Source organism: Lolium perenne, chromosome 5 (assembly GCF_019359855.2).
Source record: "Lolium perenne isolate Kyuss_39 chromosome 5, Kyuss_2.0, whole genome shotgun sequence".
NCBI lineage: Eukaryota > Viridiplantae > Streptophyta > Magnoliopsida > Poales > Poaceae > Lolium > Lolium perenne.
Window position 1 is genome coordinate 37,341,046 of NC_067248.2, and position 23,501 is coordinate 37,364,546.

Genomic DNA, 23,501 nt, shown 5'->3' on the forward strand with positions numbered 1-23,501 from the left:
ATACAAACAAAGTGCACGTTAGAATTTACTTTTAACTAATACTATGCATCCAATAAGAGTGAACTGTCGAGATAAAAAAAGTGAACTTTTGCCAAGAATAAAAGATGAGTGGAATTGAACTATTCGATTAATTTAATAGGACTTCTCATCTTGCACGGTGGAATTCTGATTCTTTTTTATTGTGCACTTTTAACTAAAATAGCCAACACATATGGCAATAACTTCCGTAAAACAAAATTGAACTTTCAGCGTAAATAACAATGAACTTCTTTTTTTTTCTATCACACATCAACACAAGTATATGCTATTCATTTCCCCAAATTATTACAAGTAATCACAGCTGAAGGCAAAAGTGAACTGTCAGACACAGTAGCACTTCACGGAGGAAAAATGCTACACAACCTCTGTGACACAGTAGCACTTCATCAAGTTACAGTTTTAATCCCCGGCCGCGCGCACAGGACTGCTAGTGTATGTGCTGGTGGACTTCCTGTCCGTGCACAACCAACTTCCAGGGGATCAAGCTGCAGAACGACTGCACAAGGGAGCAGGAAAATGAGATCAAATATCAGAAGTGTCACTTATAAACTATCACAATGTAAGTATGCTTGACAGAATAAGAGGTGACTTTTGCATCACCATTTGAAACAATAAACTTCGATCCTCCCTATTAGTCTCTCCCAAAAATTACAATTGATGTAGATACTGCTAAGTTAAGAATTAATAAAACTGCATCATAATTCACAGCCTAGCAGTTCAGCACTCACTTTAAATCCTAGCCATTCTTATGAATAAACTGAAGTATGAGAAGTGAATTCCCCGCATGAGAACAAACAGAACTTCAGTGAAGGTAAAACTGAACTGGACTCCGTAACAACGGTAGAACAACACTGCAGAACCTGGTGGTTTACCCCTAGCAGCATCTCTGCAAAACGAGGTCTCCGCGCTGGTCGGGTTTAGAGGACGCACAAAACGAAACTTGGATTAGAAATAAAAGAATAATCCACCTACCAGGATTATCTAAATTGAAGTGTCAGGAGATGTGAACTTCAACAATTAGGAGAAGTGAACGTCACCAATTAGGAGAAGTTAATTCCATAGATTAAAAGAACTGAACTTCTGATGATGAAAAATAGTTTTTGCATATTTGTTTGTATAGCTACACCCCGCAATGTTTTTTATATAGAACTTCCTATGTCAACAAAGTGAATGTCCTGACAAAAATATAAATTTGAGGTACAATGTACCGTGCACTACAGTGTGTGCTGCGTTGTTACAACTATTTTATCCCTGCAATTTTGCAATACATCGCCCAAAACTAGAAATCAACAGTTCGCAAACCTGAAGATGGAGCTGCAAGTGCTAGAGCGATGTGAACTACAGCGGACTGCTAGTGCTTTTAAGTGAGATCACCGAGTGAACTCCAGATCAAGTGCACCAACTGCCTAAAATAAACAAGTGTACCAGTGGCATTTTCCCCTCTCGTTTTTTACAGGTACGTGAACTCCCTTTCCCTTCTTCGCCCTAAAGAGAAGACCAAACTGAACTTCAGAAAAAGAAAAGAGTGAACTCCATCAGAAAAAGAAAAAAGTGAACTCCAGATCATAATAGAGCGAACATCCATACACCGAGCTAACTGGAGAAGAGTGAACTTTCCGTAAAAAAATAAGTGAACTTTCCGTAAAAAAATAAGTGAACTTCTCCGTAGCATCGGCACATACATATTAGTAAGAATGAATGCCCAGTACAGGCATCATGAACTACGTAACAATGGTTTCTTTTAACACAGAGAACTCTTGTTAATATTAGAGGGTACATTTTGAAATTAAAGTGTACTTCACGGCAAGGAAATACTGACATTCATATCATGCATTTTGTACACATCATTTTTCATTTACACCAAAAGACTAAACTTCATATTTCTTGTATTTTCTAATCCTTCTTTTTACATGTCGGTGCAAATATGTAATGAATAATTCAAAAGAGTTAACACAAATTTACCAATTTTTGCCAAATCTGAACTCATTCACATATAGAATTATAGACAGTGATCATATGATTGAATCTACCTGTTTTTTGTCACAATCTTGCGCTTGCATTTCTGAACAGAAATTTCAGGAAAGTATCTGGTGCCATATCCTGCAACAGAGCAGTGCAATGCACATATTACATACAGTAGAGAATGACGAACTTGAAGTGTTGAAACCTTTGTGCAAATGAAGAGATGAAGTACAAGTATAGAAATATGCAAATCAACAGATGAAAAGCAGCGGACTGGAAAGCTAAGGATGTGGAGGCACTGTTAAGAAAAAATAAAAGAGATCAGGGGTAAACAGGAATAAAAGAGAATCAGGGGAAAACCTTTGCTCCTCCTGTACTACCTGTGTAGGTGTGGCTGAGGCTGCCAGTGGAGGAGGGCCAGACGCCCAGGTGACCAGTTCCTTAGCAGCGACGAGGGCACTGGGGCGAGGAGGCCTGGCGCAGGCTCCGCTGGACTCCAGCAGCGGGCATTTGAACCAAGTGAGCTTCCGAAAGAAGTTGAGGTGAACTTCCAAATATATAAAATGAAAATAGCATAGATGTGAACTTGGCGAATTAAGAGAAGTGGGCTTCACAGATTATGATAAGTGAGCTTCACGGATTAGAAGAAGTGAGCTTCATGGATTATAAGAACTGCGTAAATATATAAAATGGAAATAGCAGTAGATGTGTCGCGAATTATGAGAAGTGAGCTTCACAGATTAGGAGAAGTGAGCTTCACAGATTAGGAGAAGTGAGCTTCACTGATTATAAGAAGTGGCAGGAATATATACAATGAAAATAGCAGTATATGTGAACTTCGCGAATTAAGAGAAGTGAGCTTCACATATTAGGAGAAGTGAGCTTCACGGATTATAAGAAGTGAGCTTCACAGATTAGTAGACTAGAATACCGCATCATAATCAATCAGTTGTCAACCCATTTCATATCTCATAATGTTTCAGTAATTGGTTATTAACGAATCAATTCAATAATCACTAGCTATCTATGAAACAAACAAGAAAAGGGATTGTGATGAGAATGTTGTACATACAGAGGAAGTTTGAGCAGACACCATTGACGACCATCCCCTGGTTATTGGTATACACGAGCCTCTTGCCGCAGAGCCATACCATCTTGGCGTTCCCAAATCCCCCAAGAGGCCTACTGGCCAAAATTGTTGCAAAGATATAGGAGTTCAGAGGAGGCAGCTTACTTGTGACAAACAACAACAAACTGAACCGCACCATGGCTAACAGTGAACTGCATCACTACTACTTGATCGAGATAGCATAGTGGTCATGGTAACCTACCAATAATTAATAAGAATAGGATAAATTGTTCAAAATGTAAGATTGTAAGTCATTATGCTTTAAACAGGGCCAATAAGAACGAACTTGCTATGAAGAACTAGATAGTCAAATAAAAGGTGAACTAGATAGCCAAACTGTCCAAGGATCCCGACTACTACATCCTGGCGCTGCCGTCCCCCAGCGGTAGGTGCGGGTGAACTCCCTGGCGGCGCAGGGCGAACTGCCTACGAGGAGCGAGTCAGGGAAAAGGGGATCATGGAGTTCTTTGCCACTCTTTTTCTTTTTAATGTTTTGTGATTTGAACTACTATACATTACTAGCGTCCGAACTACTATACATTTAAATCTGAACTTCAATTTAGAGATAAAACACAAGTAAAAAAAATGCACTACAGAAAATAAGGTACGTTCTCATGTTTTTCCTTTGAGAAGTGGAATATCATATATTATTTATATTTTACAGACTGGATTAGGTTTTTCAGTAAATTAACCGCTCTATCTTAATAGGTGGACTTCCTTTTCTAAGTATACAAACCGTTCTGGAGCTCACGCACAAGACAGGGCTTCCGAATTACAATAAGCGAACCTCTTGACAAAAATATGAACAATTTTTACTCCACACTCAAGTGGAATTGAATTTCTCCCACGAATAAAGTGAACTTCCATGGATTCCTTTCTTTTGTAACATATTTTGTGATAACACAAATAATATACCGTTACTCAAGTGAAATATGAATGTTCTATTTATTACCGAGTGGACTGCCTGGTTCAAACTAGTGATCTTTCCCCAAATAAACAAGTGTGATACTGGTAAACATTTTGTGAGCTACCCGAAATAGAGAAGTTTACTGCCAGGTGGATTACCCCGTATAAACGATGCAAATATACAGGGTAATCAAGTGACCTTTGTGACAGTAAGTGAACTCTTGCTCAGAGCTTCTCACGTTCACCAACAGAGAACACCAAAGTGAACCTCACATAAAGAACATAGTGAACTTGAGAAGTGAACATGGTGAATACCTGAACACGCAGCTAACCGGGGAAAAAACCACACATCAACAGGTGCTAGGCTCAAGTCCTCCAGAAAAGATAGAGGCTCCAGCAGCTAATGAGTCAATGGAGGCCAACTGCAAACTGCACCACATTCAACCGTGAATAGGTTAATTCATTGCATTGAGCATCAAATCAAACAACAACGAACTACACCACAAGTGAATGTGAACTGTACCCATGGGTGGTGGCACCAAGCAGTAGAACCTGCATAAGAGCACGAGGCACACCAATAGAGCAGGGTATGTGCCAGACGACGGAGATGCGCACCAGCTTCAGTTCAGAAAAGGCACGCACCCAGTTTAGAATAATTTCATCTGGAAATTCAGAAAATTAGCAACTTATATGTACAAGGAGAAATAGAAACGAGAGATACACCTCTCATTATGCTCAATCGAACTGCAACAACTGTCAGTGAAACGAACAGCCAGGACGGCGCTCGCCGTCGAGGTACAGGATCAAAACGGGAGTTCAAAGAAAACTAGAAAAGGGTGTCGTAGTTCACTGGTACCAGGCCTTTCTTGCTGCTGGCCGATTTGCAACCCTCAAATAACTAAGAAATGGAAGTATGAGTAGTTCAAAATTGGACCAATTTTATCACATATGCATCGATGGTTGTTTACATTCAGAACTACTGGTTCAGGTGTTCAGGAAATTAAGAACGCGCACTCAACATGTTGCTTAGCTGTCAAGATAGATTACTCTTTTTGCTGTACAATAAACACTTATCCAATATTCATATCAGAACTGAACTTACGGCAGACATGCAAACAACACACACTAAAGTAATTTGATAGATTCACATCGGAACTGAAATCTTTCTACAAGAAATTATTTTATTAGTAAATTGTAGCTACCTTGCAGCAAGGAGGGGATTAGCACCAGCAACAATGCATACGGGGAGGATGCAGAAGTAGGACAGTGGCATAATATGACTGAAGGTGGAGAAATGCATACTCGCGGCGGGAGGTTCAAAGGCACCAGCTCGCACTTGCGCCTGTTCTATTTTTTCAAGCTATACTGTGTTAAATATCCCTGAAAATATGAAAGAACATACTACCGAAAAAATAAAAGTGAACTTGCCACAAAGCAAAAGTTAACTATGCTCGATGAATGAAGTTCTTAGAAAAGTTAAAGTAAACTTTCGTTTTGTTTTTGTGATTCTAACGGAATGTTTAAGAGAAATGACCCACAGAATACAAGGAAAATAGTTTAGATTGGATGATGCATTTTTCTGTATTAAGAATTAAGATAAGCCTTTTTACTCCAACCAATACATCAAGGACAGGGATAGTGAAGTTCACGACACACCACACGCCACACAGTATTAGCAGTTCAGACCAGTAGGAAAAAGAAATTCAGAATAGCAGAAAACTAACTTCAGAACGACGGATGCGTACCGTCAGGCTGCAGCAGGGCAACCACTGTGGCTGGGAAGCCACCTGCAGAAATTTGGGTAGTCGACCTGGAGGAATTGGGCAGTCAACCGGTAGTTCTTGGGCAACGATGGATTCCCACGACCCGCGATAGAGCACTCTGGCTGCCAGCGGCGGTGGACTCCGGCGACGCGCGCGGTGGACCGTCGGGCGGCGGTTAGGTGGAGTACGTCCTGTTGCAGATGCGTCCTGGTCGGGGTCGCGAGATGGTATGGGCGCGCGGCGCGCGGCCCTCTTCCCCGCATGTGTCAAGTCGGGCTGCAAGGGAGAGGTGACCCCGGGAAGGGAGAAGCCTGGGCGGCGTGGTGATGCGCTGGTGCCGCTCGGGGAAGAAGTGGTGGCGCGAGATGCGGTGTTTGCCGGAGGGGAGGAAGGCGGGGCTGCTGCCGAGGAAGGAGGTGGGGGGCGATCCGGGCTTCCGCCGGGAAGATGGCGCGGCGGTGATGCGGGCCTCCGCGGGGAAGAAGGAGATCAGCAAGACGACGCTGCCGCTGGGAAGAAGGTCTGGCGGGAATTGGGGATGTGCAGCCTACCGCCGGGAAGAAGGTCAGGCGGGATTCGGCGCCGCCGCCGGGAAGAAGGCCGGGCGAGGATTCGGCGCCGCCGCCGGGAAGAAGGTTATGCGGGAGTTGGGGATGGGCGGCCAGGTTCCTGCCGATAGGGATGAAGGTGGGGAGTTCACAAGGAGGGGATTCGCGGGGTGTGCGGGTCGGTGGGTTTGGTTGTGGCAGGTGGTTCGGTAAGCAGCAGAGGTTCGAGAATAGCTATTCTAGAACCCCTCTTAAGGGGGGTTCGAGAATAGTTGGGCTCTATATATATATATATATATATATATATATATATATATATATATATATATATATATATGTATAATCTGCACCATCTTAACATACATTAGTGTGTCGCACATATTATCATCAAACATTCAAAACTATAAACCGAGAGATGTTCTTTCAACAATTCAGTGTCAATCACACTAGATGTTTTTGTCGAGTCTAGAGGTAAACGATACGTTGGTTTGGAATAAAAGTATTGAACAACTTGAGATCACTAAATGAACAATAAATGATGGAAGAGATGTTTCTTGTTATATGGGGCGGCGGTGTGGTAGTTGGGAGTCCACAACGGGCTCACCAATATCAACCGCACATGCTTTGTTGTTCAAACTCAGGTACACAACAACTAATAATACCATCTACACTCTTCTTATAAAGAAATGGATCATCCCAGAAATAATATCTAAGATCATAAAAGAATTTCTTTCTTTGTTGATAAGTAGAGTGAAGTGGTATAACTTTTACAATAATAAAATTAGCATAATCCGCAAATCATGGAGAAGCTACTCTAGAACTTTACACATTAATGTTTGCAAGTTGTTCATTATCAAAGCTATCATTAATAGGGTGGAATCTGTTGGTATATTTTCCATTCTAGATAAATATTCAGCTACAAGATTATCCTCATCTTTCCTATCAACAATATGCAAATCAAATTATTGAAGTAATAAAACACATCTAATAAGTCTAGGCTTGGCATCTTTCTTATTCATAAGATATTTAATAGCAGAATGATCATAATGTACTATAACTTTAGAATCCACTATGTAAGATCTATACTTATCACATGCAAATATTACAGCTACAAATTCTTTTTCAGTAGTAGCATAGTTTCTTTGGACACCATCAAGAGTTTTACTAGCATAGTATATAACATTAAGCTTCTTATCAAATCTTTGTCCTAACACAACACCTACCGCATAATCACTTGCATCACACATAATCTCAAAGGTAAATTTCAATTAGGTGATTGAATTATAAGAGCACTTATCAAAGCATTCTTTAAAACATTAAAAGACTCCACACAATCATCATTAAAAAAGAGTGGAACATCCTTTTGCAAAAGATTAGTAAGAGGCTTTGATATTTTAGAAAGGTCTTTAATGAATCTTCTATAAAAAACAACATGTCAGAGGAAACTTCTTATACCTTTAATATCCGGGGGTATGGCAGCTTCTATATTCGCGCAGTCCACTTCTATGCCTCTTCTTGAAACTCGATGCCCAAGGACTACACCTTCCGTAACATAAAATGACACTTATCCCAATTTAGGATTAGGTGTTGATCCTCACACCACTCCAGAACTTTGTTAAGATTGAATAGGTAATTATCAAAAGAGGCACCATATAGAGAGAAATCATCCGCAAATACTTCCATAATATTTTCAATATAATCAGAAAATATAGCATTCATGCATCTTTGAAAAGTAGCAGGAGCGTTGCATAAACCAAATGACATTCTTCTATACGCAAATGTACCAAAGGGACAAGTAAAAGTAGTCTTTTCTTGGTCATCTATGTGCACATGAATTTGAGAAAAACTAGAATAACCATCAAGATAGCAAAAATATGAATGCTTAGATAATCTTTCAAGCATTTGATCAATAAATGGCAAATGATAATGATCTTTACGAGTAGCTTTATTTAATTTTCTAAAATCAATGCCTATGTGACTAAGAAAATATGTTAGTTGTTATTCTTAGTACCGTTTGGTACAATCGTCGACCCCTCTCAGGTAAGTGTTTGTTTGGTTCTAGTATAGGATACAACCGCACCTAGTTTGAACTCTATACTCGCAATACCCCAATTGTTTGATATGCCATGATCTCTTTGCTATGCCATGCTACTTTCATATTTATCTTGCTATTTATATTTTGAATTATTACTTACCATGCTTAGAACATACTATACCATTGTTGGTTTGTTATGGTATTTGGTTTTGCTTTACCGTACTCACCAACAGACTATCCATAATATTCCACTAATCCCTCTCTCTATCGTTCTACACTGAATGCGGAAAGTTGATCATGATAGTTCGAGTTGATGCATTTTATCTTCGGTTTTTTTGCTTTGTCTTATCCATCAGTTAAGAAGAAGGTGGCTGGTTTTTAGAGGAAAACCGGGCAAAAACCGATACAAACACAGCCAAGAACAACTCAACAGGGCCACACCCACCTTCACCGACGACACATCGGAAACCACAAATGGACGCCAACCACACAAACACAACCAACGGTGAACCACTCCACTAAAAAGCTATTCTTCCCGTTATCGAAGAGAAGAAGCCGCATCTGCTATGAGAGGAAAATACTCCGAACGCTCCCGCAAAGGTGACGAAGCATAGTAGAAGACAAAGGAGAATGTATACATGTCCGTCGAATTGCAACCCTATCCCAATCAATCAACTTTAGGACCGAAAATAGCTTGCATTTGAGCTATTATTTTTTGTTATGCGCGATGAGAGTTATGGAATGGATAAAGTAATATTTAGAGTTTTAGGCACTTGGCATTTTTGCCCGGAGTGTATTACCGAACTAATATGGCTCCCTCTTAACGTAGCAAACATATTAATTGGTCTCTCCATGAAAAAATAAATGTATACATTCGGAGTACTGTTCATTTCTAAAAGCATGCAATATTTTGATCCCCTCATTTCTAAAAATTTGAAAAAAATATAAATTTTATGAAAATCAGAAAAAAAATATAGACAAACATAGCCTACAAGCATGCAATATTTTGCATGTTTGTGGGATCAATCATATGCTACACTTGGATTACTGTTCATTTTTCAAACTTTATATATATTTTTTTAAATAACACTGGTGCTAAAAATCTCCACTCAAAAACGAAAGCCACTAAGAGCATCTCCAACAGAGGCTGTAAAATAGCGCTGCGCTAAAATAACCATCAATATACAGCGTCAGACGCGTTTTTCGTCCTCCAACAGACGCTGCAAAGTAGGTCGCGCTGTAAATATTTTAGTGCCCGCGGTAGTATGTGCTATCTAAAGCGGTATATCTGGCAGGGGCGAAGCTCCCCTTAGGGCAAGGCAGGGCAGCCGTCCTACCTTGATTTTTGATGAATACATTTAGATGCACATGTTTTTTCTAAATATTTTGAGTAGTCGTGCATTAAAAATAGACTCCGTATGACAAAGTTATGCTTGTTTTAGTGAACACTGTGTAAAATCGATTTCGAACCAAAAACATAGACTCATATTCTAGGTTTAATGTAAATAACAATGATTCTATTTTCTATTATAAAGATTTATCATAAATCTTAGTATACGCAGGATAACTTTGTGATATTCATTATTTAAACGTGTAGAATTGAACTTTAGAGATTTCCTGATTTTTGAAAGACACATCATGATTTTATCAAAGATATTATCACCTCACTGAGATGGTGAATTGGAAGGGTTTCTTGGCGACAAAAATTATTAAGACGTAGTTGCTCAACGACGGATATTTAAAACTCTTAATCGATAAAATTATTTTTTTTACAAAAAAAAGGAAAGCTTTGGCATTGAGGTGGTATTATTGTTATGTTTTTGGGTTCTTTCTTATATCAAATATGTCTTTGTTTTCATCGTACTAAGTTATTTTGTTAGAATCATATATGACTTGCATGTCTTACAACTATTTTGATATTTGCATCAGTTTTTTAATTTGCCCTACCTCAATTTTTTTCGTCCTTCGCTACTGATATCTGGTGCGTCGGCTCGCGCGCGCTGTAAACTGGCAGTGCTATTCTTCCCACCGCGGGAAGACAAAACGGCTCTAAAATGTCTTCCTCGTCTGCCTCTCCGCGCTTCGACGATGAGGAGGTCCGCCGGCCGCCCCGACCTTACCCGGTGCCGCGAGCTCCGCCGGCCGTCGCGCTGCGAGCTCCACCGGCCTCCACACACGTTGCGAGCTCCGCTGGCCGGCCTCCGCGCTCCGCCGGCCTCCGCGCTGCGAGCCGCTAGCCAGCCTTCGCGCTGCGAGCTCCACCGGCCGCCGCGCTGCAAGCTCCGCCGGCCGCGCACGCATGGGAATCAATTGCTGTGGCCGCGCGTGCATGTAATCAATCGTAATTTCTTGCTAGCTAGATCAATTGTCAGCTAGATGGATAAGCCCCCCTAGAGTTGTAATATTTAGTAGATTTTTTTCAGATTTATTTGTGGTTTGTTTGATCTTATTTGTTGTATATATGTTGAAAAAACTTGTTTGTGAAGCTCTATTTTACAATCTCTGATGAAGGATTGTTTTTGGCTTCTTGATTGCGCTGTAAAATAGAGTCTCTGGTAAAGGTCACACCGACTCTGCGCTGCAAAGGACTTTTACATCGCTAAATTTTAGAGCCTCTATTGAAGATGTTCTAAAAAAAAAGAACAATGAGTAACCAAAGAGACCAGAGCCGACAGTAAGGGCATCTCCAACCGGCTGACCCAAACGGACGCGCTGGACCGTCCGTTTTGGGCCGTTTGGGTGGCCGAGCGGACGCGCGGACGGAGCCCCGCGTCCGCGCGTCCGTTTGGGTCGCGCCCTGCGCTCAACGCGGCAGGTTTGGGTCGCGGCCCCGTACAATACTTTTTCTTGTAAATCCACTATAAAAACACAAAATAAATTGTAGAAAATATATAAAATAGTTCAAATGCTCAAAATTTATTACACATTACATTATCCACGTAATGAAGGATAAAGTATTATTCAAAAAAAATGAAAAAACGATATAAATGATCTAGGCTTCCGGATTTCCTTCATCATTGTTGTTTGCAGCATTGTTGCCTACATGCTGCCAGACGTGCTCGATCAAATCTGCCTGCAGCTGGTTGTGCGCAGCTAGATCTCGAATTTCATGGTGTGCATGAAGAATTTCCTGGAATGATGCCGGGCCACGTTGAGGAGTAACCAACTCTCCCTGGCCCTCCCAGTCATTATCATAGAGCGAATCATCCCGCTCTACCTCAACAATCATGTTATGCATGATTACACATGCGGTCATCACCTCCCACAGAGTTTGCACATCCCAGGCTCTGGCAGGGTGTCTGACGATAGCCCAACGAGCTTGGAGGATGCCAAACGCCCGCTCAACATCTTTCCGGGCTGCCTCCTGCTCTTTGGCAAACCTTGCCTCCTGCTCTGAGTTGGGTTTTCGGATTGTCTTCACAAGTGTAGCCCAAGGTGGATAGATACCATCAGCAAGGTAGTACCCCTTAGTGTAGTGGTGGCCATTGATCTCAAAATCCACATCAGGGGACTGACCGTACGCTAGCCTATCAAACACCGGAGAGCGCTGAAGCACATTGATGTCATTGTGCGAGCCAGCCATTCCGAAGAATGAGTGCCAAATCCATGTATCCTGTGAAGCAACAGCTTCAAGAATGACTGTGCACCCCTCCGAATGGCCACTGTATGCCCCCTGCCAACCAAAGGGGCAGTTCTTCCACTCCCAGTGCATGCAGTCTATGCTGCCAAGCATCCCAGGAAACCCCCTGGAAGCGTTGATTGACAACAGACGAGCTGTGTCCTCTCCATTAGGTTGCCGGAGGTACTGTTCTCCGAACGAACCGATCACAGATCTGCAAAACCTGTACATCGCTTCCAAGCCGGTAGACTCACTCATGCGCGTGTACTCATCTACGAAATCACCGGCAACACCATATGCAAGCATCCTAATCGCTGCCGTGCATTTCTGGTACGAAGAGAGGCCTACCTTGCCAATTGCATCCACTTTCGCGTGGAAGTAGTCGTCGTAGAGCTTGACGCCATCCATTATCCGGCGGAACAACGGTCTGGACATCCGAAAACGACGGCGAAACAAGGCCGGCGTGTACAATGCCTTGGGTTGGAAGTAATCGGTGAAGAGCTGGTCGTGGCCGCGTTCTCTTTTGCGGTCCAAGGCGGCGGCGCGCCCCGGCAAGGACCCCCGGTGCACGGGGATCTGCGAGACAATGTGATCGTGGATGATCAGCGCAACATCCGTGAAAAATTCATCGTCCGAGTCCTCGTCGGACGACGTGTCGATGAAGTTCTTGAAGAAGTAGTCGTCGTCGCTGTCCGCCATGATCTACAGATGAAGAGGGACAAATTTTAGTATGCCCATTTCATCGAACACCTCGCACGCGGAGGCCATCCAATGCGTCCGTAGGGACCTGCAGGCCATGGTCGTCTCGGCCGACTTGCGGTCTGCGAACACGGTGCACGAGAGCTCACCTCCGGCGGCAACGGCAGCGGTGCGAACGGCGGGAGGTCTCGCGACAGGGAGGACAGCGGCGACGGCGACGGCGTCCTCCGACTCTGCTACGACGCGGCGAAGCAGCGCGGGGCCGCGTCCCATGCTTCCGCCCCGCTTGCCGGCGTGTCGGCGACGGTGGCCGGCGTCGACGCCTCTTCCCAAATCGCCGGTCCTTGGCCGGCGGCGAGCGGCGGGAGATGTGTGCGAGGGGTTTGTGTTTTGGGAGACAGACAGCGGGCTGTGGGCGGACAAGGGGAGGACGCGAGCGACCAGCATCCGGCGTCCGCGGCCACGCAAACTCGTCCCAGATTTGGGCCGGGTTTGGGTCATCCCGGACGCCGCGGCCATCCGTTTTAGGGATGGGTCCGCGCGCTGGGCCACGTTTTTATCCGATTGAACCCAAACGGACGCGCGGGCGCGGTTTAGGTCGCCCGTTGGAGATGCCGTAAGAGACCAGAGCCGACTGTAAATTCAGCCAGGAATGTTCTCGGCGGGACAGCGAGTCGTTCAAGATCACAGTGGCAGTCAACCCCGTCCTCTAGAAACACATCGCGGTCAAGCCCCTGCATGCTACTGTGCAGCGTGCACTCGGCGACGTACGGAAAAGTCGGAGGCCTTTTCCGCAAATTGTCGGCGTACGTGAATACGTGATAAGCCAGCCCAGCGGCAGCTGTCAGCTGGCTAGCTAGCTCGCTCGCTCGCTCGTCACTCGGTCGGAGCACACTAGTGCTCTTCCCTTTTAGCCCCTGGCGTTTCGGGCCGAGCGCCCCTCCGCCGCCGCCGTCGCCGTCGATCCCCTCCGGGTGAGCAGCTTCTCGCTCCGCCGATGCATTTTATGTGCAAGATTTGCCTGCGTGCGGGAGGATGGGCGGGGGTTGAGCTAGATTCAGTTATCATGTGCATTTTTCTGTGCGAGATTGGGCTCTTGGGGGGAAGTTCATGCTCATCCTCTCTTGTATATGGTTTTTGATTGTTCTCCCCTCTTGGAAATTTGAGTGCTGCTCTTGGTTAATGTGGGAGAGAAATGGTGGTGAGAGCTTGTAGGCCGAACTGAGATTTGGCAGATATTTTGCTTATAGTGTGGCCCATAAAGCTAGGTTTCACTGTATTTTCCACGCATTTTCTTTACTTTTTCGCTTACGATTATCTCCAGTTTGGTGCCAGATTTGTTCCTAGGAAATTGGGAGGTTTAGTTAGATACAGAATCCCAATGTAAAATTTCCTTTATTATAGTATTATAACTAAGGGGACGAATAGGGGGCCATAATTTTATGCAAGACCATCTAGTAGTAATGTTCAGATGCAGAGTAGCAGATTCTTCCTTTTCAGGAATTGCAATTTTGGGTTCTAAAGGCCTCCATCTAGAATCCCAGGGTAAAATTTCCTTGATAGAGTGAACCTCGAAAGGGAAGAATAGAGAGCCATAGATTTATGCAAGACCATCATCTAGTAGTAATGTTCAGATGCAGAGTAGCAGATTCCGCCGTATTAGGAATTGCAAATTTGGGTTCTAAAGACCTCAGCTAGCAGCAGGATAAGAGCAAAATCTGCTATATATGAAACTGAGTTGGTAGGATATTTGTGATTTTACAATATTTTGTTTAAGAGTTTTGTAATTGCAGTTCTGCAATTCTGCTTCAAGAACTAGAGTTCTTAACACAGCAGCCAAATTTATAAGAACATTTATTTATTGCAATGTTTGGTGCTAAATCCTCTCCTTTTTTTCTTTCAAATCCTTCCCCTCAAATGAGCAGAGGAAGCTGCGGGCTGGCATGAGCGAGGGGGCCATGGAGGAGGCAGGCAAGGAGCACAACTCCTACAAGCGCCTGTGCCTAGCTGTCAGTGGTGGCGGTGGTGACTCGGCGGCGGCGGCGTGGCGGACGAACAGGGTGGCGCGCGCGGCGGCCGGTGGCAAGGACCGGCACAGCAAGGTGGTGACCTCGCGCGGCCTCCGGGACCGCCGCATCCGGCTCTCGGTGCCGACGGCGATCCAGTTCTACGACATCCAGGACCGCCTCGGCGTCGACCAGCCCAGCAAGGCTATCGAGTGGCTCATCCGCGCCGCCACTGCTGCCATCGACGGTCTCCCGTCGCTCGACTGCTCCTTCCTTCCATCCGCCGCTGCCTCCCCGCCGCGTGATGACGCAGCGGAGGTCAGCACCTCGGAGACCAGTAAGGGCTCCGTGCTCTCACTCGCCAATGGGCCCAGCGACAGCAGCAACGCCGCCGCTCACCATGCCAATGCATACAACAGCGGTGGCGGCAGTGGCACGTTCGCCGAGCTCCTGCTCTGCTCTCCAGCTGCCGACAAGTCAATGCAGCAGCAACAGCAGCAGCCTACGCTTGCCTACTACGCCGCCCCTCAGAGCTCGCCCATGTCCTTCGAGATGTTTCCCCAGCTTGCCTTCTCCCAGGAGCAGCAGCAGCACCACCACCATGCCGCGGTCGCCTTCGACCGGAGTACACTTCAGTCCAATGCCGTTGCCGTGCCGATGTGGCAGCCATCCCAATACCCGTTCATGATGCAAAGGTTCTCCGCTGCTCCAGCTGAAGCGTCATCCACCTTCCCCTTCTTTGTTGGAGGCGGTGGTAGTACCGCTGCTCCGGCGACATCCAATGGGTCAGAGCGGAGGCTGCAGCTCTGGGACTTCAAGCAGGAACGCAAGACGTGATTACTTCTCGGAGGTATGGACTTTTCCGTGCAAATTTAGTATAAAATGTTTGAGATGAAGATATCACGTAGTCTGCTTTTGATCTTTAGAAATGGGTTTAACACTTAAACTGAAACTGTTCCATGTACGTATCAGCTTGATATTAATAGGCTACTCATTGCCTGTAAAAATTGAAATTGTTTTTATCGTCATTGTCATATTGGGTATGTAGTTAAGCTTGCTGAGTAGTATTGCTGTTTCCATAACAAACTTCTGAAAATAACAAGACTTGAAAAATTTAGAAACCTCATACTGAAATGGTTACAGTCACTCTTAGACAGTTACTGCTTCTAAAAGAAATGACAGACAGATTTACTGAATTCAGATACACCATACATGTATTAGGAATCATATCTTGTGCATATTAATATTTGAAGTCACCCAGGACATCAATGTCTCGGATGCTACTACTGTTGATGATAGTGTCAATAACTTTAATCTTTGGACTAATGTGTTTAAGAAACCGACAAGATAGGTTGCCAGCTTACCGCTACGTATGGTAGAGACTAAAGACTAAGGAAATGGTGCAGGGTATTATATATCAATAATAAAAAATCGGGCCTTAACAATTGCTGTTACAGTACGTGCCAGTCCAGCTCAGGGATTTCTTGTAACATGCTGAAACATTCAATCTTGAATCTTACTGAAGTTGGCTGTGTTTCGATGAAAACTATTAGCAATTGATCCTCATCTTTACTCCTGTAAAGGTATCAATAGAAGGTGCTGGTCCATTCACCTTTGGCTACACTTCATGTTCGATCTGGCATAGATTGATAGATGGTTGTGATAAGATTACTTTGATCTGGCTCAAATGGTTGAATTGTTTTTGAAAACCTATGGTTTATGGACTATACTCCATAGGTGTACACAAGCATTCCTCTTTTTTTTATTGGGTGAGTAGAATGTTGTAAGGGTATCAATTATTCAGTTCGTTTTGGGTGTCTGGATGTTATGGTCTTTTGTGTTCAGTTAATTCCTAAGGTGTCCGAATATTGTGAAATCCCTCATCCTCATTTGACTAAGTTAAGCAAAACATGGACTTCCTTTTTTCTTTTAGTGCTGAATTTAGTTTAGACCATGTTTCATTGCTTCATGCTGCAGCCTCGTTACTGCAGAGTTTGAGTTATTTAAGCCTTCTTGCTATATAGTAATACACTCACATTTGCATTTGCAAGTAATTATTGATGCGGTCTTCCAAAAGTCCTCTCGGACCACACCTATAAAATTTCCATTTACTTAAATTCTCTGTAGTTGGTCAAAAAGTCCTAAGTAACACTACTAAGCTTTACCATCATCATCTGCTAACATTTTCTTTTGTCCATGTCTTCACCCAGAGTACCCTGTGAACTGTGATTGGTGTCATGGCTGGCCACGGTAAGCAAGCCAGAAGAAGAGGGATACCAGGAAAACAGGATACCAGCATCCTCATGAAGGCGCGACGAAAGAAAGCGTGCGCAGTTCCAGATTTTTGTCTTTCTGCGCGTGATTTTGAACCGTCATAGTGTTCTCTGATGGTGTATGATTTGTTCCCTCACCCTCTGTTGCTGTGATAAAAAACCAATTTTTTTTTTGGTTGTTGTACTCCGATAATTTGACTCATCCATGAAGGTTTTACCCCTTGTGTGTGTGTGTGTGTGTGTGGCTTTGGTACTGAAATCTGTGCTTAAATAATGTCTGGCCCCACATGTCAGTGGGATATTGGTGGCATGTGAGGTACACAGATGTAACAGCATCACCAATGGGTATTTTATTGCCCTTCTGAACTGTATGAGCTATGCCGTTCTTAAAACAGACGGTCCTGGTTACTAGTCTGAAGATCAGATGTAACTGAATGCAGAAGTAGCATCCAATTAGATACAATCATGTACAGAAATAGGACCAAATGGCATGAATTTGGTGGTTCAGGCCTTGTCCATACATCGTTCAAAGTACTTATTAAAAAAATTCTTTCTATAACATGCATGTTCTTGCGAAGAACCAAAACCCAGTGCAAATTTCTTTTTCAAGGACCATATTTGTTTTTCTAAACAATGCTGTGAAACTTATCCTTTGTCCACCAAATTTCACATGTACATAAGAGTACATAGCGTGGAAATTTATCTATTTTTTTTTTCAGATCTTTTTGAATCAAGAACATCACTGTTTTTCACGCAGAAGCATATGTTCTTGAAAGTCAGTTTTGTTAGCAACCAGAGTATAAAAAGAAGTGATATGTGTACCAGCGGCGTGCAGTAATTCAATCGTTCATTACAATTGCCAACCAGATAAGCAGAGAACAAATTGCCCATCCATCTCTGCATGCAAATGCACACCAGCATCTCCGTTGAAGGGGTGACGTGAATTTTCGCCTCTTATTATATCTCTTCAAGAGGTGAAGTGAATTTTCAAAATGGCAAAAGAATAGTCTTGAACAGAGTCCTGTCATCAGCATAAATGTTGGTAGGTAGCGGGAGCATGGTTAGGACTAGCAAACTGCGCATGCTTGGAATTTCGTCACAATAAGCAGTAGCAACAAGAAGTAGGATGAACCTTTGACATGGTAAACTAATTTTGTTCACGAATAAATTTCCGTGCTTTGTTTGGGTCGTGGCTAAGATCTACCTGTGCTCTTGTTAATATTTGTCCCATATATTTGTTGATCGTTTCTGATTCATTTAAACTAGTACCATCTGAAGAATTTATGTTGCCTGAAACTTTTCACTGTCGCATATATTTGAAAAGTTGAGAGAGATTTATCACTGCTCTGTTACCACTGAAAACATGCAGAAACTCTGAAAATTTACATCTCCAGTGAGTTAGCTGTCTGTCATCTTGCTTTCAGAATTATATTCTGTCTAGAATCTTTTCAGTGTCACATATATTCATCCAGAGCATTTGTCAGTTGTTTCAGATAAGATTATTCAAACTAGCGTCATCCTACTTTCAGAGTTATGCTTTGCCTGGCACATACTACCTCCGTTCCATAATATAAGATTTTTAACAAACTATTAGTTTGCTAGAACGGCTTACATTGTCTCTGCTCTGTTGCCCACTGCAAACATTCAGAAACTCTGAAATTTACATCTCCAGGAGCTAGTACCTAGCTGTCTGAAATTTACATCACTGGAAACAAAAATGCAGTGCAGGGTGTAGTTGTTGGAGAGCAGACATTTCAAAGTGAGCTAGATATATATCATAATATCATAATGAGTGAATCTACACACTAAGAGTAGACTAAATACATACCAAAATAGATGAATCCACTAAAAACTAAAACATCTTATATTAGTGAATGGAGGGAGTTATACTAACAGTTGCCGAAATCAGAAAATTTGTCTCTGCTCTGTGCCCATCGAAACATTCAGGAACTCTGAAATTTTCATCTCCAGGAGCTAGCTCCTTGCTGTCTTAAATTTACATCTACACTGGAAAACAAAATGCAGTGCAGGATGTAGTTGTTGGAGAGCAGAGCAGGTGGCACTCGCCATTGCCAAGCTCAGCTGCTCCTCTTTCTATCAGGGCGAGCATCACATATTAATGATATAAAGTAAAGTACAAAGACGAAAGAGGTAAGCTTAATATATTTCTGAGATTAGTAACAGCATATTCCATGCCAAGGCTATATACAATAGGAGCATCTAGCTAAACTCTAAGCTAGATTAGCCATCAAAAGGCGATCACGGGCTAATTAATCTAGTAGTTCCATGATCAAGGAGCAGTAAACCACTATACAAACCTCTTAAACTAACCGACTAGCGCTACAACTATAGTAGGTCAAGTTCAACGCACAGCATACAAGTTTCATGAAAGCAAAAGCAGGACACACCCTAGCCCGCAGATCAGCGCTTCCTCTTGAGCGACTGCCACTGTTTCACGACGTACTGGAGGGCCTCTTCAAGAGTTGCTTTCCTGTCGTCCTTATTGTTCCACAGTACATGCACGGGGTGGCGTCCACAGGGGTTATACTCATTGATCTCAATTAGCGCCTTCTTCACCAAGGCGTAGATTTCCTCACCTTTCTGGTCTTTCAACTCACGGAGCTTGTTGTCGTCCTCCATGATAATTTCCTAAACCAAAGAAAAGAAAGAATGTCACCTTGTGGTTGGAATCACGGAAATGCTTGTGAGCATATAAAAAAAGGATAATGTATGAAAACTAGATGCAATTGTTGGCTATAATGTAAAGAACTGCTCGGTATTTGTATTAGAGCATGCTAGTAGTTTTCAAGAAATTGACTGAACAAACCATGAAAACAAGAATAATAAATAGTAGAGAGGCTGTACAGTCCACATACCATCGGTTTACTATCAATCGTGACTTTCCTAAAAGGATACCACTTTGAGTTTGCAATTTCAGCTTGCCATTTTGAACAAAAATCAGCACAGTTAAATTTTACATCCTCCTGTGGTACATTCGCTCTCAAAGCATTTGCAAATGCTTTAGTGTCGAGCTCACCCATCATTTTGACACCTATATGCGCCCGGCCATTTTTGGTTTTCTTCAAGGCCTGCAAAAATGCAAGGGATCCATCAGAAGTAAAATTAGAGTATAAGATGCATTAAATGCAGGCATTGGCTCCCTAGTTACCTCTATGAGTATCTTCTGAGCACGTTCCAACTCGTCATTGGTTTCTCTTTCCTTGGTAACCCTTGCCTGGTCAAGGGACGCCATCCCTTGCACGTCGCCATCTTGCTCGCCAAGCTGTTTTTCTCTCACGTCAAGACTCTTACATGTGGCTTCGATCATCTTAGGAGCCACAACGATCATCTTGGTTACCACATCAATCTTGTTAGATGCTGCGTCAAACTTCTCAGATGGCGAATCAATCTTCTTGTATGCCATGTCAATCTGCTCAGAGCAACACTTTTGGTTCTCGTGGATTGTTGTTGTTTGATCGATTCCTTGTTCCTTCCGGACACACAATGCCGCTGGTGCAGTTGCCGGTGGCAGGTGGAAGAGTTCCGGCCTCTCCACCCAGATGAGCCTCTGTAGGAACGCACTGTAGTAGCTCACCCAGTCCGTGCTCTCACTCTCAATCAGGTGATCCATCTCCTGCTTCACTAGCTCCCATAGTACCACCGTCATATAATCTGCGTCGCAGTTCACATCCCTCACAAAGAAGGTGCTGGGCAGGCGCTCCGGCTGGATGTAAACCTTGACGAACTCTCTGGAGGCCAAGGTCACGGCAGCATCGTCCTCGACTCTGTAAGCCGGGTTACCGTACGGAGGTAGGCAGAGCGCCTTGGCGAATGACTTGAGGGAGACCTCGATTTGCTTGCCACGGACGGAGCTCGATGCGCGACTGTTGGAGTAATTGGCGATGAGCTCGGCGACGAGGTCAGGGCGCGGGACGCCGGAGGAGGGGAGGTCGAGGCGGACAAAGTCGAGGAGGCGGAGGCCGCGGAGGCCGGCGTCGTAGTCCGCGGACGGGCGCGCGAAGGGGCGGTCAAGAAGGCAGAGGTTCGCGCGGACCCGCTTGAGGCGACGCGCCGCCTCGATCGATTCCTCCGGGACTTCGGATGGCGCCTCCATTGGGGGAATCTCCGGATCGGCGTCCGTAGGAGCTCCAGCCATTGGAGGAGGAAGAATGTGGAGGCGGATTGGAGTGGAGGGGCTCGGTGGCGCGCCGCCGCTTTGCCGGCGGAGGGGATGAGAGGGAGCGAATCGATGAAATGGTCCCGAGTTATTTTGGCACAGAATATACTGCTTTGGCCCCGTTTCCTCGACGAGTTACCGCTACTTTAAGGAACTTTAAACAGAAAGTTTCAAAATACCATAAAAAATCAAGTTGCCAAAAATATCATTAAATTCTTGGTTTTATAGCCAAAATACCATTAAAATCTTCGTCATTATAGCCAACAAAGTGGTATTTTGACCTGAAAACTAGATTGTAATGATATTTTGGTAACCTTACTTTCTAAATGGTCTGGTTGCCTTCTGTCGAGCTGTATATCGGTCCAGCTGAAGTTGGTGAAGAAGGCCTCTATGTCGATTTCTCCCTCGTGCCATTCCCTGCTAGTTGCTATAGTCCCATGTGTTGGCTGACTTTAAGAGTGAAGCCATAGCTCTAGTAATATTCATGCTTGAGCGAGTTGTGTGAGGAGTCTACTCCTCCCTTGTCGATGATGTATTTAGAGGTGGACTTGTTTGAGCCCCTCGATGTTGGATTCCTTGGCACCATTTTCAGAACCCGGATAGTTGCTTGCCTGTGTTAACTTCGAGGCTCTCCTTGCAAAAGAGTTTTGTGATCTTTTCCGTAGTTTGGCTATCCTTGTATCTGCAAAGAGATGGTGTGCCTCCTGTCCGGGAAGGATACAAGTGACAAAACTAAGAAGGTGAAAGAGTATTCTCAAAAGTAAAAGTAAGAAGAGTGCTAGCATATAAAAATAAGAAGAGTGCTAGCATAAGGAAGGCGACCGCAGCTGCTTGATGGATGGTCTTATCTTTTCGGGTCGTCCTCTTCGGGATCTTGGTTCTCATGTTTTTAGTGGGGTTTCTCTTGTGTGTGGTGATCTTTGTGTCGAGAGTTTGTGACCACATCGGGTTCGGAGAGTTGGTTGAACTTCCTAGGTGATCGATGAGTTGCGAGCTTTGGGTTTAGTCTGCATGTGGTGTTGTTGTAACGGGTTTTACCTAGATTTTCGTTAATTAACCGGCAATTCTCTTCTTAATTAATAGTTTGAGGCAAAAATTTGCCTCCGTTTAAACTTTTTTATGTTAACAATTTTTTTTTAAATGTGGATGTTACTCCTGTAGGGTTCTGTAGCCAAAAACAAAAATTTCCTACTGGCAGAATAACACACCTAAGATCTATTTTATGTAGATGTAAGGTAACGGAGGGATTCAATGTTGATAGTTTTGAAGACCGAAGGCGAAAAGCATTACGTTCACAATGAACGTTGTCGATGAAGGTGTACGTCAACGGTGACCTCAAGATCGAGTAGAAGTACAAGCGATAAAGCGATCTATTTTGAATGCCTTCGCAGTTTAACACACATACATTGTAATGACGGTATAAAACTTATTATGAATACGGAGTAGAAGACTTGTGGGTTTTGGAATCGGGCAGAGCCCTTTATGAAAAATGTGGATGTTGCTTGGTTTAAATGCTGGAGCATAATTCGTCCTCTAGCCTTAGCACTGTATGAGGTGAAGGTGATGCTCAATGACAGCCGTGATGTCATTAAAGATGGGAAATTTATCAAGTTAGTGCATGCACTACTTTTTTTCTGCTGTGGTCTGTGGTGCACATGTTAAACTTTGTTGAAATGTAAGTGAGCATGATCATCTCACTCATCAAATATATTCCTGCCCAAGGCGGTTATAGCAAGTTTACATTCTATCCTCTGGACAAAGGGATGGTTCTCTAATATTTTTAGTAAAGAATATTTTTCGTGCTTGATGCAGACTTTACCTTATATTAATAAATTTCGTTTAAATTGCATTTTACTCATGCTCTACTACAACGACATTATTATTGATAGTTATTCATAGATTATTCACATGCCTATTTTCTTAGTATATACTACTATTACTAGTTTGTAATTGCATTTACCTGTGTTCACAAAACTATTGCTTAGCTTCCCCTTTCTGAATTTGCAGAGTTTTGAGCTCGTCGAGGTTAAGTGGCGTCTTGTCTCCCTGCATTGGTAAGTTGAAATATTTACAACGGCTGTAAGATCAATGATTAATTACTTCATAAATCTAAAAATATCCTCATGAAAAGGGTGTAGTCATAGATAAGCATATTTTACATACAAAAATAGTTCCTTATAAAGTCTGTTCACATATCTTGGTTTCAGGTATATCTATTATATGTTAAAGTAAAGATGGGGGGGGGGGGGGGGCATGGGCCCCCTGCCATATAAAATTAAACAAGGGGCCCTTGGTCTAGCTTTGTCAGACGCTTTGGTCAGAATGCGCGCGTCGAAACGATTTAG

At 43.5% G+C, this 23,501-nt stretch overlaps 3 protein-coding genes and 1 long non-coding RNA gene across 4 annotated transcripts; 1 reads left to right on the top strand and 3 right to left on the bottom strand.

Moving 5' to 3' along the window:
• Window positions 1-1,294: 1,294 nt before the first annotated feature.
• Window positions 1,295-2,540, bottom strand: LOC139831240 (uncharacterized). Its single transcript, XR_011745913.1, has 3 exons — window positions 2,382-2,540; window positions 2,070-2,139; window positions 1,295-1,524 (listed from the first exon to the last, which is right to left on the bottom strand). It is a non-coding gene; the product is annotated as an uncharacterized lncRNA (long non-coding RNA).
• Window positions 2,541-11,374: 8,834 nt separating this feature from the next.
• LOC139831461 (uncharacterized) lies at window positions 11,375-13,440 on the bottom strand. Its single transcript, XM_071820741.1, has 2 exons — window positions 13,336-13,440; window positions 11,375-12,577 (listed from the first exon to the last, which is right to left on the bottom strand). The coding sequence occupies exons 1-2, from the start codon at window positions 13,438-13,440 to the stop codon at window positions 11,375-11,377; spliced, it is 1,308 nt and encodes a 435-aa protein (XP_071676842.1).
• Window positions 13,441-13,537: 97 nt separating this feature from the next.
• On the top strand, window positions 13,538-17,371 carry LOC127320828 (transcription factor PCF8). The gene is made up of 3 exons (XM_051349916.2): window positions 13,538-13,674; window positions 14,626-15,556; window positions 16,917-17,371. Exon 2 carries the CDS (start codon window positions 14,644-14,646, stop codon window positions 15,541-15,543), a length of 900 nt encoding a protein of 299 aa, XP_051205876.1. The 5' UTR covers window positions 13,538-13,674; window positions 14,626-14,643; the 3' UTR covers window positions 15,544-15,556; window positions 16,917-17,371.
• A 1,756-nt stretch (window positions 17,372-19,127) lies between these two features.
• On the bottom strand, window positions 19,128-21,272 carry LOC127320853 (uncharacterized). Its single transcript, XM_051349939.2, has 3 exons — window positions 20,149-21,272; window positions 19,856-20,068; window positions 19,128-19,628 (listed from the first exon to the last, which is right to left on the bottom strand). Exons 1-3 carry the CDS (start codon window positions 21,133-21,135, stop codon window positions 19,401-19,403), a joined length of 1,428 nt encoding a protein of 475 aa, XP_051205899.1. The 5' UTR covers window positions 21,136-21,272; the 3' UTR covers window positions 19,128-19,400.
• Window positions 21,273-23,501: the final 2,229 nt, after the last annotated feature.